The sequence below is a fragment of the Globicephala melas genome, chromosome 15 (genome assembly GCF_963455315.2).
Source record: "Globicephala melas chromosome 15, mGloMel1.2, whole genome shotgun sequence".
In the NCBI taxonomy this organism is placed as follows: Eukaryota; Metazoa; Chordata; class Mammalia; order Artiodactyla; family Delphinidae; genus Globicephala; species Globicephala melas.
In genome coordinates, this window is record NC_083328.1 from 81,102,299 (window position 1) to 81,123,866 (window position 21,568).

The window sequence follows — 21,568 nt, forward strand, 5'->3', positions numbered from 1 at the left end:
ATCTACATGACATTCTGGAAATGACAACTGTAGGGTCATAAAGAAACCAGTGGCTGCCATGGATTGGGAGCCGGGGAGCAACAAGGGAGCACAGTGGGATTTGGGGCCGTGGTTACATGGCCATTCGTTTGTCAAAACTCAGAATTGTACACTTAAAAGGGGGAATTTCACTCTATGTAACTTATACCTCAAAAACTAAAACTATGTAAAAAAATGTATTGTTGGAAAATAGCACTAAGAAGAATTCTAATATCCAATTCACTTAGATAAAAAGTTGTGATTAGTAAATGAATTTCTATTTGGCCAACATTTAAAGGCCCCATATTCCCATGACTGATTTCTGATTCTTCATGAAATTTTTTAAGAACAAAATTTTTAAAAATGTGAGCAAGTATCTACCCGTACACATGCATCCATCCGTCCTGACATTATCCTACCTGTTGCAGTAAATGGTAAGGATAATTTTTAAGAAGATCCAGCTGTTCTTATTCTGAAACGGGTCTGTGTTATCCAAAGTGGACTCTTAGCCTGACACAGGACACATGCAAAGTTTGCAAAGTCAGACAAATGCATTTTCAAACGTTCGTGCTCTACGTGACACATTTACCGGCAGCCTGATAGTAACTGCCGTACCGTTGGCAGGTCCCGGATCTTCCTGCCATCTCCCTCCCCTTGCCATGGGTCACGCGCTGCCACCGTGAAACAGCTGTCCCAGGCCACCTGAGCGTGCGATCTCGGTGCCAAACCACGGAGGAGGCCCCGCAAATTCCAGAACACAGCTCACATGTCGCTTCCAGAGGCTCTGTCTTCTTCCGTTCCCTGTGGGACAAAAACCAGTTGACAGGACACCTGAGAGCTGCTGAGTTGCTCTTTGGGGTAGAACCACCCAGAGCGAAGTGCTTAGGTCCTGGTATTAAAAGCATCTTCACTTTTCCAGACATTGGTGAAAACAGGGAAGAAACCCAGCCTGGAGGGCAGACGATGCCGAGGTGGCGTTGCCACAATACTGCCTGATTCTCCGGTGCCGCTTGGAGCTGCTAATTCCGTGGACTGGGGTGTCCAGTTCACACGCCCCTGGACAGTCCCAATGCCCAGAGAGATTTCTGAAGCTCCATGGTCAAGGGCCTTGGAGGAGCTGGGATTCCACCCCCGCCCCCGTGACGGGAGCAGGTGACGGTCAGGTGTGTGGTGTGGTGGGACACAGAGCCACACTTCAGGAGGGGCCTCACGCTGGCCGAGGCCAGTGGGGGACCAGGTGACCAGTGCAGTGAGAAGTACACGCCCAAGCGACAGGCGACGCTGCTCCGAGCAGGACCCAGGCCCTCTGCAGAGACAGGCTGCCACTGGAGCAGAAGCCCCCCAGAGAACTGGGGTGTTGCCTGCAGACACAGGCTTCAGTCCAGGTGGGGCCGTCCCGCTGTCCGCACTGCCCACCTGCAGCTCCAGCCACGCCATCCATCCCTGAAAACACCCCTCCCCACCCCCTCCAGCAAGGGTGCCAGGCTCCCTCTGTGGCTCGCTGCTCTTCCCACGTCCTGAAACATCACTTCCATTTCGTGCTGGGGCTTCCGAGGGAATTCAGGAATCAGAGGTAACATGGGTTCCCGCATACGGTACTGAATAGCCACAGCTTTGGGATCACATTCTAAAATCCAGGCGCACAAAGTTGAAAAAGAGTGGTCAACAATTGCGGCCGCTTCTAGGGAGACGGTCATGCCGGGTGACGCTTCAGTCTCCAGGGCTTGTCCCAGCAGAAAATGTTCCAGGGATTTCACTGCTAAGTTGGGCACATCCATTAATAAAATTTCAACTTCCTCTAGCTCCTTCGAAAGACTCCTACTTTCAAATATGAGCTTTTTTATTTAGGGAGTTGGCATCAGGCTTGCTAATGACACTCTGTGGCCAGGACAGAAAAAGCCTAGTTGTTCCTATAGTCCATTTAAAATTGAGTTTTGACAACTGGGGCAGCTGTACTTAAACCCTTCTACACCAGCAGCAAACCTTGGGCGTGCCTGTGTAGTGAAACTCTTTTTCTGCTTAAGATAAATGATTTAACTGACAACATATTTTTATATTGTTGAAAAATCCTAGGATCCTTTTTTTTTTTTTGTGGTATGCGGGCCTCTCACTGTTGTGTGGCCTCTCTCGTTGCGGAGCACAGGCTCCGGACGCGCACGCTCAGCGGCCATGGCTCACGGGCCCAGCCGCTCCGCGGCACGTGGGATCTGGGGCACGAACCCGTGTCCCCTGCAACAGCAGGCGGACTGTCAACCACTACGCCACCAGGGAAGCCCCCTAGGATCCCTTTTAGAATTATTTTGTCAGCATTCACCGACGATTTCAATGCCATAAGCATGTTACTCTCATTTGTAGGGGGTAAAGCGGTTCTCATGCTTTGCAATACTAGATGATCTTCTCTCCAGAAATTCATTTAATGTTTTCAAATGGCCATTAAGTGAAAGGGCTACCTCGGAAAAGGTTAAACACAGCTTTTCCAATCAAGTTACTGACTGATGCTGATTGATTTAAAGTAATTCATTGTCTGGCGTGCTGTTTTCTGTTATTACTTTCCTGACACTTATAGTTCAGGCCTTGGGATACAATTATAATAATTATCTGGATGAGTCTTTTAATCGGCGACCTTTGGACTCTTCAACCAACTGTCACACTTCATTAACAGGAAATGACATCACGTGCCGGCGGTCGTCTGGCTGCTTCTCTGAGGAATATTCCACCATGAGCACTATTTGTAGTCTTCCTATATGGTCTCCCGTGGCTGGCTCCCAGCCATGGTGGCTCAGTTAAGAGGTATTTTTTCCTTTACTGCATTTTTTTTGTCTCAACAAGCATGGTGAGCATCCCGTATAGTACTTACCTGCAACTGCTCAGAAAAACCAGCACGTATGTCTTTTGACATCCTAAACTGTGCATACTATAAAAGACAATGATTTATGGAAATGAGGCTCCTCATGGCAGCCATGCCTTGGAAATGAGACAGAAGCTACTCAAGTAGCGCCGTAACGAGGCTGCCCCTTAACATCTGTTTTATCTGATACTCAATTAAAAATAAACTGCAATAAAAAAATTGGGGAAATGTAGAAACAGTCGGTTTGATAAGCCAAAGGTCTTAAGGCTGTTCATTGAACATGTTTAAGTATAAATAACACTGCCCACTCAAGACGGATCGTCACACAGGATACATCCCCAGGGGCTGTTCAGTAAGATTATCAACGGTTAGCCAAATGCGTAACATTTATGCTGGAAATAATACCTGGAGAATGAGAAATTCCTGCCATTTTCACAAGGCTGTCGAACTTCATAATGTAAGCTGCTTGAGGGCCATCAGGACTTAACGCCCCTTGTGGTCCCAACCCTTTCAGTGACTGATCTCAAACAATAGAGGCAACAGTCATGCCTCAGGTGTGTTTCAAAAGCATCCTTTATATAGTAGAACTGTTGTCAAACCATGTTGTAATTTGAACACCCTTGCCCCCAAAAAGAGGCATTAAATTGTGCAAGAAGTGTCCATTCTAGAATCATTTCCTGCTGGATTCGCAGGACTATGTCGAAGGCGGTGTCTCTCTGGGCATCCTGACCCCGGGGCCACGAGTGTCTTCTCTTCCAGGTCCTGGAAAAGCCCTTTTCTCACTGAGCAACCTCAAGGGCCAGAAACCCTCCTGTTGAAGACACAGCTTTTTACTCACTTTTCTGTGTTGTACGAAAGTGATCAAATGAATCGCCAAGACTGTTATGACTTGGGTTTGTTAACTGTCTCCAAGGTCTGGCGTCCGTCTCCATGTTTGAAAAGAAAGAAACCACTGCCCTCTTGTGGAGACTGGTGTCATTGCTCCTGTCACAGAAGTCAAAGGTATCAGGAATTTCTCCTTTGATCCAGGCGTCAGTGGGAATCTGGGCATATAACGGAGTCAAAGCCGAGCATCTGAACTTAATTCTACCTAACAGCTCATCCAGATGTTATACATGCAAAACACTGAAAATTACCTATGAAAGACTGTTTCTGGGGAGTTTCTGATGGTGTCTACATACCAACTGGGCTTACATTTTCAAACCATGTTTCTTATGTTATCTGTTCTTTTTAAATTAAAAAACTTACATGCTAGTAAAATACATGACATGACGTTTAGCATCTTAACCATTTTCAGCGTACAGTTCAGTAGTGTTAAGTACATTCACTTTGCAACCAATCTCTGGAACCCTTTTCGTCTTCCCAAACTGAAACTCTGTCCTCATTAGACAATAATTCCCCTCCCCCACCCCCGGCCCCTGGCAGCCACCATTCTGCTTTCTGTCTCTATGAACTTGACTCCTCTAGGGAGCTCACATAAGTGGAATCATACAGTATTTGTCTTTTTGGGGCTGGCTTATTTCACTTAGCAGAATATCCTCAAGGTTCATCCATGCTGTAGCAGGTGTCAAAATTTCCTTCCTTTTTAATGATATTCCATTGTGTGCAGAGACCACATTTTGTTTCTCCATTTATCTATCTATGGACATCTGAGTTACTTCCACCTTTTGGTTATTGTGAGTATTGCTTCTATGAACATGGGTGTACAAATATCTCTTCAAGACCCTGCTTTCAATTCTTTTGGGTCTATCCCCATACTGCTGAATCACGTGGTGATTCTATTTTTAATTTTTTGAGGAACCACCATAGTGTTTCCATAGAATCTGCACCATTTTACATGTCTGCCAACAATGCACAAGGGTTCCAGTTTCTCCACATCCCCACCAGGCAAAGAAGACGTGTTTTTAGAACCACCATTCACATATAACAAAGAAAGGCAATTTTAAGTCATTTTATTTTATTGAGTTTTGCAAAAACCTCTTTAAACAACAGTCAAAGAATAAGAAACTACTGCAAAAGTTCAAATAGGCCCAATTATAGCATACAACAGACCATGGGGTTAGTCTTATTATGTGATTTCAATTAATTCACTGTCATAAAATGAATATACTGCCTTTCCTGCTGGGAAATTGCTTCCATATGTTCACCTGACATGGGGCTTCTGAACTTGGGGTATTTTCACACCAGATCAGCATTTGAAGAATCTGAATTTAGTCAACTAGATGGGAGAAATTCTTTCACAATGCATACATACATCAAATTGTATATCAAATCATCACAAGATACACGTTACAGTTTTATTTGTCAATTATATCGCAATAAAGCTGAAAAAAAAAAGAATTTGAACTTAGGACCTATCAGTGATTTTAAAATATGGGGTGGAGGGGAGTTCCCAGCAAAAGCAGCTGCTGAGCTAAAAAAAGAAGAAAAATACGACTCAGTATAAAGATAAATACTAGTTAATTCTAAGTACTAAAGAGGCATTTCATGTGCTGCTCGAATGTGGGAAAACCTCTTTGGCGTGGCCAAAAAATACTCATTATAGGTGCTCTAAAAAAGTACCAGTTCTCTGCAAGTACACATTTTCATTATCAGATTTTTCTGTTTCTTCTCACTCGGCCAATTATTTAAAAAATATAAACAAAGGCGTTTTAGCAAAACAGAAGGGTGACAAACTGATATACTAATAAGCTATAACGGAATGTAATGGGGGGACTTCACACCTGCCGAAGAAAATTAAGCGAGCCCTGCTGATCTGCCCCAGTAAAAACAATTGCTCATCCCTTTCCAGTCTAATGTGAGGTTTCTCTTTTTCTACTCAGTTTTTAAAAATACCATTAGGATCCTTTGCATTGAATTTAGAACTAATTAAAAGTATTATGGTAGCTTTAAATTTTATGGATAACTCATTTGTATAAAAAAGGACATAAAATTAGTCTTTTATGTTTAAAACGCGTAATATCAGAAATATCACGGGTGTGTACAATCCAACCTGTAGCTCCCCAGCTTCGCCTGTCTGGTGAAGCACTAAGTAGTCTACGTCATCATGGAAATGACTATTATCCAAAAATCACTGCTCATTCATTGGGGGTCACCCTGCCAGTATCAAGTGAATGAATTCATAGGTCTGAGGTTTCATCCTCCAATTCAGGATTGGGGCCCTTTATCAAATACCTGCAGTGTTTCTGAAATACCCAACTGAAAATACGCAAACAATTCTAGGCACTACCACAAGCTCTGGAAAAACTGTGACCATCCGTTGTCATGAATTTAATTGTTTCAAAGACAGTGCTAAACCCTCGTAACGCGCGTTAAGAACGACACGTTGTCACACCGAACCTGGACTCCCCTTCAGTTCTCCATCATGGCCAGGATCACCTCACAGGTCATGTCTTCATCCGGGTCCTCGCCTCCAGCCATGGCTTCTCCGAAGTCGATGGGAACCAGCCCCCCCGGGTACTGCTCTCCGCTCACCAGGGAGGCCTCCTCAGCAGCGGCTTCTTGGGGAAAAGGCACAGCGTTGGCAAATTTAAAATAAAGCAGCCACGAAATCAGAATTGATAAACGCTGCGATTGTATTTTGGAAACAATGGCTGAATTTTTAGCGCAGCATTTTAGAAAACAATACTTCCATTTATAGGACAGTACAAATACCCTGATCTCAACTGTTTAAGGCAGGGCTTCTCAACCCCAGCTTTAAGGCAGGGCTTCTCCACCTCAGCTCTGCAGACATTTAGGGCCGGAGGGTTCCCTGCTGTGGGAACCTGTCCTGCGCACCGTTAGGCGGTTAGCAGCCTCCCTGGCCTTGACCCGCGGGGTGCCAGAAGCACCCTCCCCCAGCTGTGGCAGCCAGAAATGCCACCAGACACAGGCACCTGTGCCCCGCTGAGAACTGCGGCTTGAGGTGAATGCAGATCCTGTGAGTTACTGGCCGGACGGCTTACACAAGTCTTGTCCTGGTGCCCACAGAATGACACTGATGACATGAAAAAGGCCAGCTGCTCTCGGGACACCTGTCCCATCAGCTAATCAACATACCCCGAGTCACCTCTGGGCCAAGCGTCCTGCTAGGTACACACCATGAGCCACACTCAGATCCGTGACCATCCCTGCCCTCCTTCCAGCAGCTTCTAAACAGTCAGCCCAACTTTGGGAGTCTCAAAACAGAGGCTCACATCCACATCCAACCCCCTACCCATTTTCCAAATTCCTCCCCGAGGAGACCCGTGGAAAGTCACTGACGAGGCACCGGGAATGAGAGACAGAGGGCCCCGCGCAGAAGAAGGCTGTTATCGCATGTGACTTCAAACTTGTTGCAACATAGTTTTGCTTACGGTTCCTTGAAGCATTTGGGAGGGGGGAGGGGGGAGAGGAATAAGACTCAGGCCTTGTGTACGAAGATGAACACAAGAGTCGCGGAATAGGTGCCGTCTGACAGTAACTTGCAGAAATCTACCGAGGACCTGGTGGGGGACACGCTGACCCACTGACACAGCAAAAGTAGAAATGAAACGATGACCTGGAGGATGTAGGTTCAAAAAAAACCCTGAAGTGCAAATCAAGTCCTGTTTCTGGCTAATACAAGTCAGGTTACTTGTCTCAATTCACACTTTGCTTTGAATACGCAGCTGACCCTCTTCGATACGCAAAACGTTTTAATATATCCAGTCTTTTCATCCCCGATTTTTAAAACTGCAAGAGTTTTGCCCTTTCTGCCCTTCTGGCTCACGAACAGTCAACGCCAGCCGTGTCTCCAGGGTCCTTCCCAGAGCTCGTCGACAGAACGGTCCTGTTTCAAAGACTAGTGTAAGTAAATGGGGGAGAAGGCGCACGTGGGGACCTACTCTTCATCATTAAAAAAATTTTTTTCTGTTCTTTCAATGTCAACGTCCAGAAAGCACGTTGGGGAGAGGTCAGCTCAGGATTAATGAGGGTGAGGTGCTGCCCCGCAACTGCAGAGGCCGGTGCCCAGGCTGGAAGCCCACAGGCTTGAGCAATGGAGGGGCCGAGGGGGCAGGGGAGAGGGGAGTCCGTGGGAACAAGAGGGAGCAGAGTGGAGCTGGGAGTCCTGCCGGTGTATTTATTTTTTCTCAAGACACAAGTATATTTGAGGCTGTCGAGAAGGATCTGGCTGAACCGGACGAGCTGGCCTCTGGGGAGAGAGAAGAGAAACGTGGAGGGGTGAGCAGGTGGGAGAGGTGCCACGGGGTGTCCACGGGAGCCCGGGGTGGGCTGTGGCCTCTGCCATCCAGTTCTCCACTGGCGGACGGCACGAAGGCCTGGGGTGTGGGGCTGCACTCAGGATAAAAGGGACCACGTGTGAGCTCTCGGTGGGACATGGTAACTCCTGCAGGAGATAAAACAGGTGCTCCAGAGATGGGCCGTGGGTGCGATTCTGGATGGTTGTAACTGAGCTGGGCAGCTGGGCACCGACTGAGGACCCCTAGGTCCTGCCAGGTAACCCGCCCTCCAGGACCTGGCTCCCGCGATGCCTCCAGAGTTTGAGCTTTGCCAGGTGGGTGAGACGTGGAAGAAGAACCAGGGAGTTTGGCATGTGGACAGTTACTGAAATGAGGGACGCTGCACAGAGGGGAAAGGGACGGACTGTAGGACGCCCTGTTAAACGTGAGTTTCCGATAAACACTGAATCATTGCTTAGCATAAGTTTATCCCAGAGAGTGTGTGGGATATACTCAGACAACGAAGTTATTCATTGTTTATCTGAAATTCAAATCTAACTGGGCGTGTCCTCCACTTTATCTGACAACCCTTGGAGGAAGGAAGAGGCTTCCAGCTCTCCGTGGGAACATTCACAAGTCCAGGATTGGGGCTGGAATCAAAATCTAGGGAATTTAAAGGATGAGGATGCCATGCAAACATTTTCCATTTGTTTTTGCTGAAGGTTGCCTTGGTTTCCAGTCACACTCTAAGTCTAAGATTCTCATACGAAAGGAACAGAACAGCTGCACAGGAGCTAGGGCCTCCCCCGCGTGGAGCAGAACCTTCCACAGGGCCGACAGCACACGGACAACCCCTGTGTTAACCTGGGGACTCACATCTGCTCCCTGAGGCTGGAGGGAAAAGACTGACGCCTGGAGTGGGTTGAATGGCAGCCCCGCAAAAGACACGTCCACACCCTAACCCCCAAACTGAGACTGGGACTTTATTTGGAAGAGGGGTCTTTGAACATGTAATGAAGGCCCTCGGGATGAGATCATCCTGGATCTTCCAGGCAGGCCCTAAAGCCAACGACACGTGTCTGTATGAGACAGAAAAGGTGAGACGCAGATACAGGGGATGCGCCCACGGGCGGACAGAGGCAGAGACGGGGTGATGCAGCCACAGGCCCGGGGCGCCTGGGCCACCGGAGGCCGGAAGAGGCAAGGGAGGGTGCCCCGCCCCCAGCCCGCCCCAGAGCGTGCAGATGGAGCGTAGCCCTGCTGATGGCCTTGATTTAGGGCTTCTGCCTCCAGACCTACGAGCAAATCAATTCCCGTTCTAAGCCACCCAGCATGTGGTCATTTGCTGCGGCAGCCCCAGGAGATGGACACAGGCCCATAGCTCCACCAGGCACAGGGACGGTCCACCAGCACGACCAGGGACAGCGGGGGCACGTGCAGCGTCATCGCCTGGCTCTCACGTCCCGCCAGGACCCCACGTGACGGGGGGTGTGGACCCACCGGGGTCCCCAGGCTCACTTCCTCTGCGCATCCTCCCACTTCACCAACCCGCCCGTCGGGGCAGCAGCAGCAGCAATGGCTGCTGGGAACAGGCGCCTGCTGGGGTCGGACACTTAGGGTTTCTGGATGCGTCCCCTGCACAGCAACGCTCAGCACCCAGGGAAACGTACAACCAGAAAAACCACCGTCAGAATAAAACCTGATTCATTTAACACGAGGTACCGTCTTCCTTGGCTGTCTCTTTCGGGTTGGTCGGCTTCCTCATTTTTGTTCGTCTTCCTTTTTCCGAGGTGGTTGGCTTCTCTTGCCTGGAGCCACACTTTTTCAAGTGTCTCTGCATGTTATTCTGCCGGAGAAAGGAGAGCACAGGGAAAGCCAGCATCACTGGGAATGGCGTGGAAAACCCACGGCTAAAGAGACGGGAAGCGGGGAGGAACGCGCGCCTCGGGTAATCTTGTACAAAAAAGATGGTTTTTTTAAAGGTGACCCTTTTCCGTTGTGTTTCGGTCTAGCCGAAACCCAGCTTATTTTTAAATATTTTTAAAGTCATGGACGTCAGTGAGAAGACAAAATTCATTTTCCTAGACTGCTTCTACTGAAGTGAGGCTTGAAAAATTCAATATACCCTCGATTTTATAAAAATCAGTAATATACCATGGGCATTTTACTGCCCTACCAGCTTCCCTCCAGACCCCCTATGCATGGAGGTATTAAGACTGTACAACATTTGGAATGAAAAAGGCAGCTCAGAGCTTTCCTATCGAACCTAGTAACGATATATTTTTGTCTATGAACACGCAGGATGGTTTAAAATAAGTGAGAACACTTACACTAAGTCCATATGCTGAAGTAAGATACTGGCGGCATGTCATTAAATATGGTGATTATATAAAATGTGACCCCTAGTTTCCACTGAGACTTCAGTGTGGTGGTCGGGGCTGTCCTGGTGCGTCGGGGGAAGCGGAAGGATCCATATATAAGGGGGGGGGGATGGTATTTAAATTTCTTCCATTTTATGCTTATCCATACGGGTTGGCAAACTGCTTTTGAGCTACAACGGCAGACTTGAGTAGTTGGGGCAGAAACTGGTCTGTGAAGATGAAAATATTTACTCTGGCCCTTTACGGAAAAAAGCGTGCCAATCCCTGGTTTATAGGATGACGAAGTATATAAAACCAAGCCTTTTGGAGTCAAGGATTCCTTTGTGAATATGATAAAAAGCAAGGCTCCTTCCCCAGCAACAGGCACGTGTATCTCCACACACAGTCTCCCTACGACTTCACAAAGTTCATGGTTAAGAACTCCTGACACAAGTTTGGATGAGCAAACAAAACAAACAAAAACACATCCAGCCTTTACAAAGTAAGTGGGGTAAGATTTTAAGTAAACCTATGGACATTGACGGCCCAGGGGGCAAAGTAATAATACAAACCTCTGTGTCAGGGAAATGTTTCTCAAGAGAGGAGGTGCCCAGTATTCTGAATCCAGAGCAGGGGGTCCTTACTGGGGAGGAGAGGGGTGGCCCTGTGACATTCTGGTCTAGAGATACCCTGGGACCACTGTGGGCTAAAGAATGGAAGTTTTGAATCCTCTACTTTTTAAAAATTAACTTGAATTTGAGTATCCAGATATACTTTCATTTATTTGTCTATGTTTAAACACAATTTTTAAAGAGCAGTTTTAGGTTCACAGCAAAATTGAGAGGGAGGTAGATTTTCTTCCCTACAAATCCTCTGCTGTCTGCCTATTCTTTCTTCCCCCAAACCCCAGCCCCAAGCGACCGCTGGTCCTCTTACTGTCTCCACAGTTTTGCCTTTTCCAGAGCGCCACAGAGCTGAAATCACAGTGTGGAGCCTTTCCCGACTGGCTGCTTTCACTTAACGCACATCTAAAGTTCCTCCATGTCTTTTTTTTTTAAGATTTTTTTGATGTGGACCTTTTTTATGTTTGCTCTTTCTAAAATATTAATTTGAATGTTTATTTCCTCTTTTACTTTTTGTATTATAAACTCATTTAAAGCTACAACTTTACAAATATTGACGAGCTAATCCTAAAATTCAAATGGAAACGCCAAGGACTCGAATAGCTGTAGTTTTGGGCTGCATCCCATTAGTTTGGACACGCGCTATTCATAAGTTTTAAATATAATCTTAATTCTATTCTTGATTTCTCCTTTAGTCCTAATCATGTTATAAAAAAGGGATTTTAAATATTCAAAGTTGTATTGCTGATTTCAAAACAGTTTTTTGCAATGGTCAAAAACATGATCTTGCAATTTCAAGTATTTTGGAAGTTAAAGAGAAATCTGAGGTTTTCTTTATGAACGATTTTGATAAAATTTCTTCCAATTCGTGTAATGTCCTGCCCCATAACGTTGAAAGTAAATACTAACTTAAGTTTCTACCATCTAATTGTTATACTTTGCCCACTGTGTATTGTGAGGCTAAGAATGAAAACCAAGTATTCAGTCGGTAGTTCTTTCTTTGTGTCTGTACCATCAAATCTTTTTTAGAGAGAAAAGACACAGAAGTTTACTAGCTATTCTTAACGAAGAAATAGCTTCACTCCACTCGCTGTCATACAACATCTGAGAATTTTCAACAGGAAAATAAATGGCTGCTCTCATGTTCAGAAAGGGGAGATGTGAGGAGAATGACACCATTTTCATCAACCTGGGACACTTAGAACCCTTCACCCCACCAACACTTGCCGCAGTTCTTTTTGTATTACTGTGTACACTATGAATTCCTAACACAGGAAGCTAATGCAAAGCATACTGTTGTCGTCCTGGACAAAGATAATGTGCTGGTAACAATGTCACTTCTTGTATTTACAAGTTCAGCGAAAGAGATGAAAGGGACACCCATTCCTCTTCTTGGGAATCACAAGTTGAATAGAAGTATTCAGTACTGGTCATGCTAGGTCTCTAAAGAACTAGGCACACACAAACCAATAAGTAACCATAAGTCCATAAATAATCATTATTTCACTTAATTGAAGTATTCACTCTTTCTAGATAACATCCTCAAAATAGTTTTTTTTCTTTAATATTAATTTTTGTTGTTGTTGTTGCCATTGGTTTGTTGGTTTCAGATTACCATAAACTTTTGTAACTTCTCTTAAAAATAAGAGTAATAATTTTCCAACTGTAATGACTAAACATTTATGCCACGCTAAATTATTATATTAAAAACCTGCTTTTTAAATTATATAAAGGGAATTAATAAGAAGTTCTCTAACTAAAAAAATGTTTTTAATTAAAAAAAAGAAGAGTAACAACAAAAAAAGAGCGACAATGTTAGGGAACTAATAGATTTAACGATCCTCAAAGATATAACTCCAACCTTATGAATCCGGCGTCCTTAGGGCTAGCACAGAGCCTGGCACCTAGTAAGTCCTTCACAAATTTGTGTTAAATGAGCATATGTGGCACTGTCCAAATGATGCAGTTCCAGAAAAAGCACTCTGGCGCCATCCGAGACAAATCACATACTTGCCGCATGGTTAAGATCCCTTGACTTATCCGGTCCTCTACCAAAGCTTTTCTCTCCATTCTTGGAAGCCCTTTTAATCCAATTCTAGTTCTCTGATGCTAACATTTTCTTTACAATCTACTAAAGAAGGAGGAGTCGGAAAGGGACAAGGGAGAGGAGGGAAAAGAAAAGAAAAGGAAGGTATACAGACCACGAAACTTCTCCACCGTCTCCATCTTACTGCTGTTTGCTCACAATGAGCCATCCAAAGTCCAGGAGGTTATGGTCTCTACAGGTGTTCAATCAGGCGTCTCACTGTTGATGTGGACCATTTTTAAAGCCTTTATTGAATCTGTTACAATATTGCTTCTTTTTCAGGTTTTGGTTTTTTGGCTGCGAGGCATGTGGGATCTTAGTTCCCCGACCAGGGATCGAACCCGCACCCCCTGCGTTGGAAGGCAAAGTCCCAACCACGGGACCACCAGAGAAGTCCCTCTCCGTGTCTTTTCATGGCTTGATGGCTTGTTTCTTTTTAGCGCTCAATAATATTCCACCGTCTGGATGCTCCACAGTTTGTTTATCCATCCACCTACTCAAGGGAGTCTTGGTTGTTTCCAAGTTTGGGCAATTATGAGTAAAGCTGCTATAACACCTGTGTGTAGGTTTTTGTGTGGACATAAGCTTTCAGCTCTTTTGGGTAAATACCAAAGAGCACGACTGTGGAATTGTGGGGTATGAGTATGTTTAGTTTCGTAAGAAAGTTCCAAACTGTCTTCCAAACTGGCCGCCCCATTTTACGCTGCAACCAGCAATGAAGAAGAATTTCTGTTGTCCCACCTCCTCACTGGCGTTTGGTGTTGTCTGTATTCCGGATTTTGGCCATTCCAATAGGTGTGTCGTGGTATCTCATTGTTTTAATTTGCATTTCACTGATGACATTATGATGGGGAACAATTTTTCATATGCTTATTTGCCATCAGTATATCTTCTTTGGTGAGGTGTCAAAGTCCTTGGCCCATTTTTTAACTGGGTTGTTTTCTTATTGTTGAGTTTTAAGTGTTTTTTTTTTGCGGTACGCGGGTCTCTCACTGTTGTGGCCTCTCCCGTTGCGGAGCACAGGCTCCGGACGCGCAGGCTCAGCGGCCATGGCTCACGGGCCCAGCCGCTCCGCGGCATGTGGGATCCTCCTGGACCGGGGCACGAACCCCTGTCCCCTGCATCGGCAGGCGGACTCTCAACCACTGTGCCACCAGAGAAGCCCTGCCTACTTTTTCTGTTAGCGCCCTTAGCATATGAATCGTAGTTTTAAGTTCCTGGTCTGATAACTCCAACATCCCTGCCATTCCTGATGCTTGCTCTGTCTCTTCAAATTGTGTTTTTTGCTGTTTGGCACGCCTTGGAATTTTTCTTTTTTTTGCATAAAAGGAGCTGCTGTAAATAAGCCTTTAGTAATGTGGTGGTGTGGGGTGCGTTCTCCAGCCTGTGTTGAGGGCTCAGCCTTTCCGTGAGCCTGTGCCTCTGGGCTGTGGTTTCTCAGTTTCTTTTTTCTCCCCTCTTGGGTGGGACAGAATGTCTAGAATGGGGTGGACTTGGGTATTTCCCTTCCCCAGGTCAGTTAGGCTCTGATAAAACCCCAGCAGATTAGGCACTGGTTAACTAGTCTACCCCTAGAACAGGCCTCGGTAAGAAGAATGGTTCCTTTTCCACTCCCCCTGCAGGAAGCAGAAGGAGATTTTTTTGTTTTTGTTTTTTAGATATTCGCTGTGGGAACCTTGTTAAACTCCTGGTGGTAAAGCTCACAATATTGTGGGGATCCCCCTATGACTGGATCCCCCTGCACCTTTCAACACTCAGTTGTCCACGCCGAGCCTCCAGCAATTCATCAGTGACAGCTCTGGTTTTCCTACACCGGCACTGGCTTCCACAGAAGTTCCTGCTTCTAAGTCTCTGCTCAGGTAAGAGGGAACTCCCTGCATTCACCTGTCTGTGTCTCCAAGCTTGCGGGCAGCAGTTTGCCCTGTGGCCTCGCCTCTTTTACGGATCCTAAAGAGTTGTTGACTTTTCACTCTATTCAGTTTTTTACTTGTTAGGATGAAGTAGTGACTTCCAAGTTCCTTACACATGGAACCAGAAACGGGAAATCCCTTTCTTTTATTTCTTATAAACAGCTTTATTGAGATATAATTCCCATGCCATAAAATCCACCTGTTTAAAATGTATACTTCAAGGTTTTTAGTTCATTCACAGAATTGTGCAACTATCCACCACAATCAATTTTAGAACATTTCAAAAAGAAATCCTATACCGTAAACACTCTGCATTCCCCCTCCTTCCAGCCAGGCAGCCACTAATCTACTTTCTGTCTCTACGAACTTGCCTGTTCTGGACATTTCATCAAAATGGATCATATAATATGTAGCCTTCTGTGTCTGGCTTTTTTCGAGGTTCACCCACGTTATATAGCATGTATCAGTGTTTCACTTCTTTTTGTGGTTGAATAATATTCCAGTGTATGGGCGGGCCACGTTTTATCTGTTCGTTAGTTGATGGACATTTGGGTAGTTTCCACTTTTTGGCTATTATGAATAATGCTGCTGTGAACATTTGTGTACAAGTTTTTGTGTGGCCATATGTTTCAACTCTTTGGGATACATGCCTAGGAGTGGAATTGCCGGGTCACATGGTAACTCTATGTTTAACTTTTTGAGGAACTGCTGGACTGTTTTACAAGGTGACTTCACCGTTTAAAAATCCCACCAGCAATGTATAACAGGTTCAGTTTTCCCACATCTTTTATTATCTGCCTTCTTTGATCACAGCCATTCTAATGGCTCGTCCTAGGGGTATCTCACTGTGATTCTGATTTGCATTTCCTTAGTGACGAATGTTTTCATGTGCCTATGGGCCATCTGTATATTTTCTTCGGAGAAATGTCTACTTAGATCCTTTGCCTGTTTTTAATAGGGTATTTAACTTTTTATTATAGTGTTGTAAACGTTCTTTCTATATTCTAGATGCAAGTCCCAATGTGCTTTCTTGAATGGAAGGAGAAGTTTCAAAACTTCTGACTTCATGTTCTGAAGGATTCTGTGAGGTTGGCTTACTCTTTACTCTGCTTTCTTGTTTCTCACACCAAAGGGCAGCTTCTTTACAATTTTAACTCAGTATGAATGACACTGTTTTTGGAGCACTGCCACCGACCGCTTCTGTTTGAAATTTTCAACTAATAGCATTAACACTCCAGAACTGTCCCACACACTACCCAAAAAACACAACTACCCTACCATCTTCCTCTAAGAGAAAACATAGTTTTTTCCATAAAAATAGTCAAGTTCAGATAATTCTAAACTTTTATAAAGTACAGACATCATCTAGGGATCTAGCTAATCATCTGTGGTGGCTTTAAATGTCCACAAATTCTTTGGCGCTCTTTCTTTCAAAAGGGACTTTACCCCTCACCCCTTGAATATGGGCTGAATTATATGCTGCATTTCTAATGAACAGAAAAGTAGGGTCGTGTCACTTCTAAGATTAGGGGACACTGTGGCTTCCTCCTTGCTCTCTCTTGCTCTGGTCACGAGGACACTTGAGCAGCCCAATGGAGAGGTCCACGTAGCGAGGAACTGAAGCCTCCTGCCAACAGCCATGTTGAGCACGCCATCTTAGAAGCGGTGCCTCCAGCTCCAGTCACGCCATCCAATGACTACAGCCCCTGACAACATCCTGACGGCAACTCACGAGAGACCCAGAGGCAGAACCACCCAGCTGAGCCACTCCCAACTTCCCAACCCACAGAAAATGAGAGATACAAATGTTGGTTGTCTTAAGCCACTACGTCTCGAGGTAGTTTGTTATGCAATAGATAACTAATACGACACCTAGAAAAATAAAACTGAAGAGTAAGTGTATTTCTGAGCACAGTACCGAGAGCCCTATTCTAAGAATATCTACAAAACATATTAAAAACTGCATTCTCTCTGTGAAGTAGCCTAAATCTAATCCACAGGGACAATTCTTAAAATGTTACCCTAAAAGCAGGGGTTCTTGGTAGATTGTCCGGGAGCCTGAGAACTCCCTAAAGCCATTCGCAAGATTCTGTCTGCAGGAGTGTCTTTTTTCACGGAAGGGAAACCACATGTTTATAAGATTTTCAAGAGTTTTGTGACTCCAAAAATCTAATAACCACTTTCTTAAGGCATGACAGATGCTACCTTAAATCCTGGCAAGTTTCTATAATCAGGATAAAACTGCCCAAGTGTGACACCGTGCCTGGGGACACAGGGATCTTTTCAAGGAGGATTTATTGGGACTTGAGGGAGCTTACCAAGCGGGTAAAGCCTTTGCCACACCTGGGGCATTTGTAAACAGTCGGGACGAAAGTTGTATCATGGTATTTCTTGAAGTGCACGTTTAAAAGTTGCTTCTGTGGGAAACGTCTATTGCAGGAGAGGCAGGCAAACGGCTTCTCTCCAGTGTGGGTACGTATGTGAACTGTCATATGACGTTCCTAGAAGGGAAGGAAAACAAATGGCTGAGCTACTGACAGGGATTCTTTAGCATCAGACGTTATTTATTGTATACCTTTTTTTTTTTCCTCCCCAAAGATGTGTGCATTTTTAAGAAAAAACAAAGCAAACGCATTCTTGACACAGCACTGCCGTGGAAGTAGCGCGGTCTGGCCTCTAGGAAACACGCTTACACAGTCCCTGCCATCAGGTTACCAAGTTCCAGGATTAATCCCAGCTGGTCCTACAGTCCCAGGAGGGATGGAGTAGAACATACCTCGGGGAGTGAACCCGTCATCCATTTCCCCTCCCAAAGAGCTTATGTATTTGCAGCCCTATTTCTATAATTATTTGCCATGATCTGAGTTTACAAAGGGCAGATGGAACCTGCAAACTTGTAAATCTATTGTTAGAGTTTCAACTCAGCAGACTTTTGGGGTCTGAAGGACATTAAGCATCTAAACATTTTCCCGGCTACTTCCTGATAGTGTTACAAATCTTCATATCAATTTAAAGGCATAGTGGGGGACTTCCCCAGTGGCACAGTGCTTAAGAATCCATCTGCCAATGCAGGGGACACGGGTTCGAGCCCTGGTCCAGGAGGATCCCACATGCCGCGGAGCAACTAAGCCTGTGAGCTACAGCTACTGAGCCTGCGTTCTAGAGCCCGAGAGCCAAAACTACTGAGCCCATGTGCCACAACTATTGAAGCCCGCATGCCTAGAGCCCGTGCTCCGCAACGAGAAGCCACCGCAATGAGAAGCCCACACACTGCAACAAAGAGTAGCCCCCGCTCACTGCAACTAGAGAAAGCCCATGCGCAGCAATGAAGACCCAACGCAGCCAAAAATAAATAAATTTAATAAATTCCTTTTTTTTAAAAAAAAACCATTTGGGTGAAAATAATTGTTTTTGGCAAAGAAATCGCCAAAAATTTTAACTAAGATTTATATGAGTAAATCATTTGGGGCATCAGGACAAGAATATAGAGAGAGCCAAGTAAAAGTACACATTTTATTTGTTTTACTTAAAATGGCATGATTATTCAGATGGAATATACGACCACTTCTGCATTACTGTTAATGCCCTAACTGATGGCCTTCCTTGCAATCTTTCTCTCATGAGCATACACCTCCCCGCCACACACCTTTCAGCTCATCCCTCTCTCCCAGGTAAGCATCACCTGGTCTCCTGCTGGGAGTCGTGGTCCAACCTGGGAGGGCTGCTCTCCAGGACCAAAGCGGCTCAGTGCACCCAGCAGTGCTCTGGCCTCATCCCTGGCCTCCAGGTACCCCTGTCTGCTCTCTGCTCCCCAAACACCTGGGGCTCTATCCTCCCTGGGACCACCTCCCAAGTCTCATCCATCTTCCAGGAAGCTCTCTTAGCTGATTTACACAAATTTGAGCCTGAGGCATCCAAACAGTCTAAACCTCAAAATCTACGAGAAAAACTCACTCTCCTTTATTCAAAGCATATGCTATTTCTAGCCCACACTTTGAAACACAAGAAGAACTGACCTCCACCTTTGGTGACCAGTGGCAAGGTATTCACAGTAGCACACGATGCTTCAAAACCGCTGTTCGGTTCTTCAGCTTTTGGTCTTAGGACCCATTATACTCATAAAAAATCATGGCCAACTCCATGGAGCTTTTGTTTATGGGGATGACATCTATTAATATTGACTCAATTCGAAATCAATTGAGAAATTAAAAATATAAAAAATATTTATCAATTCACTGAAAAATAACAACAAATCAACTATGTTAACATACCTCTGTAAATGTCTGTTATCTATTTTTAAATTTTTATTTATTTATTTATTTTTTGCGGTACACGGGCCTCTCACTGTTGTGGCCTCTCCCGTTGTGGAGCACAGGCTCCGGACGCGCAGGCTCAGCGGCCATGGCTCACGGGCCCAGCCGCTCTGCGGCATGTGGGATCTTCCCGGACCGGGGCACGAACCCGCGTCCCCTGCATCGGCAGGCGGACTCTCAACCACTGCGCCACCAGGGAAGCCCTATTATCTATTTTTTTAAAAAACAAAAACACTAATGTCTCGCCTCATATATGAGATGGCGCTATTTGGGACATACCTGTATACAAAAGTATTTGCTGTTTACCTGAAATGCAAATTTAACTGGTCATTATCTATTTTTATTTCTAAGTGTGGCAACCTTATTCAAAGGAAATAGCTTCTGCCTTCGGTCTGCAGGGGTGTGTTCTTGTGGCCGAAATAGATGAAGAACATCTGCTCTCCCAGATACGTAGCTGGGAAAGGGAGCAGAATTTTTATAGTTTTTCTCAAATAATTGTGGGTATTCTTCTCTATTACACCAACATTCAACAAGTGGTGATTTCTTAAAAGTTGGTTAAAATGTGGGGCCTGAAACCACACCAGTGAACTTTTTGTACTTTGTTATGTTAAAATGTGCTGATCTTTTTATACTTTGAATGGATCTTTAACCCATGCGTGATTTTGTAAATAACAGGTGGGTCATTTGGAAAACATCAGAAGCTCTGAGTTATAAAGAGCTTCTAGGTGTTGAGTACATACTATTAAAAATGCTTTCTTAAAATCACTTCAGTCTCATTTGAAAAGTCTTAAGTATTAGAAAGCTGCCAGGTTCACGCTGATGGATGTAAGTTTTCCAAGTGGGAACTGCTTTCTTGGCAACCCATTTTCCTTGACGTGGCAGGATCACTTCATTGGCTTTCAAGAGAACGTCTACCAAATACCCAATAATGGAATAAGTAGAGTTTGTCGTCTGTTCTTTCAAGAAAAAATAGTGATGCATGAAAAGGTGGCTAGTTGAGCTGGCAACTCAAAAGTCCCACAGATGCCTCCTCCAGATGACCACCGTGCTTTGGAGGACAGCGGAGGTGCTTTATGCCAACTTCGTAGTTCATCACGCAGACTATTAAAAAGAGCATTCAGGGTCAATCAAGATGGAATAAATTGAATAACTTTCACGGCTTTGTCAAGGACATTCTTAAGCAAACTGCCCTTCCTTTTTGCTGCCAGTGCACGAAGAACAAGAACACAGTGGTCCTGCTTGGTGTGGCCGCACTGACTCACGTTAAAGCAGCTCCACTGTTCTTGCACCATCAGTGCCAATGTCACCTAGTGAAAAGGGCGAATAATGTGTTGGCATTACAACTAGTTAATAACAGTGATCTTGATCTTATGATCCTGATCGGTTTCAAGGACCTCTAGGGGTCTGTGAGCCACACTTTAAGAACGCTTGCTTTCAACTCTCGGCTCCTCCCCCAAGTGCCTGAAACACAGTACCTGCTTGCAGGCGTAGTTGCAGTGTTCACACTTGAACCTCTTCTCGTTTTTGTGAGTTTTCTGGTGCTGAATGAGAGCATAGCGCTCGTGGAAGACAGCAGAACAGTAGCGGCACTTCATCTCTGCAGCTTCGTACGTATGCAGCTTGAGCAAATGGACACCTAAAAGAGTAACCGAACATCACGTGGGAGAATAGGGTTACTTTCCGTGAGGCCGATTTCCCCCTACGCTCCAAATAGGGTTTCTCACCCTTGCTACTACAGGCAGACCTCGGAGATATTGCGGGTTCCGTTCCAGACCATCACAATAAAGTGAATCACACGGATTTCCTTGTTTCCCACTGTGTATAAAATTTATGTTTATGCTATACCGTAGTCTATTAAGCGTGCACTAGCACTATGTCTAAAAAACAATGCACATACTTTAAAAATACTGCTAAAAAATGCTAATCATCTGAGCCTTCAGCAAGTGATAATCTTTTTGCTGGTGGAGGGTTTGAAATATTGCGAGATTTACCAAAATGTGACATGGAGACCAGAAGTGAGCAAATGCTGTCGGAAAGATGGTGCCCACACACTTGCTCAACGCAGGGTTGCCACAAACCTTCAATCTGTAAGATACGCGGCAGCTGAGAAGCACGAGAAAGCAAAGTGCAATAAAACGAGGTCTGCCTGTATTAACGCTTGAGGCTGGCTCATGCCTTCCTGGGTGGGTGTCCTGTTCTCTGCAGCATCCCTGGCCTCTACCCTCTAGTG

At 45.2% G+C, this 21,568-nt stretch overlaps 1 protein-coding gene across 3 annotated transcripts in view; it reads right to left on the reverse strand.

Moving 5' to 3' along the window:
• Nucleotides 1–4,899: 4,899 nt before the first annotated feature.
• CTCFL (CCCTC-binding factor like) overlaps nt 4,900–21,568 on the reverse strand; it is a 28,150-nt gene continuing 11,481 nt past the window's right edge. For 2 of the 3 annotated variants that reach the window (XM_060285039.1, XM_060285038.1), the window contains 4 exons: nt 20,814–20,974; nt 17,344–17,526; nt 9,769–9,892; nt 4,900–6,366 (listed from right to left, as the gene is read on the reverse strand). In XM_060285039.1, the coding sequence (XP_060141022.1) occupies nt 6,218–6,366; nt 9,769–9,892; nt 17,344–17,526; nt 20,814–20,974 (617 nt within the window). In that variant the 3' untranslated portion in view covers nt 4,900–6,217. Of the gene's footprint in view, nt 6,367–9,768; nt 9,893–17,343; nt 17,527–20,813; nt 20,975–21,568 lie in introns of those variants that run through there. The other variant, XM_060285040.1, reaches the window with a different exon arrangement.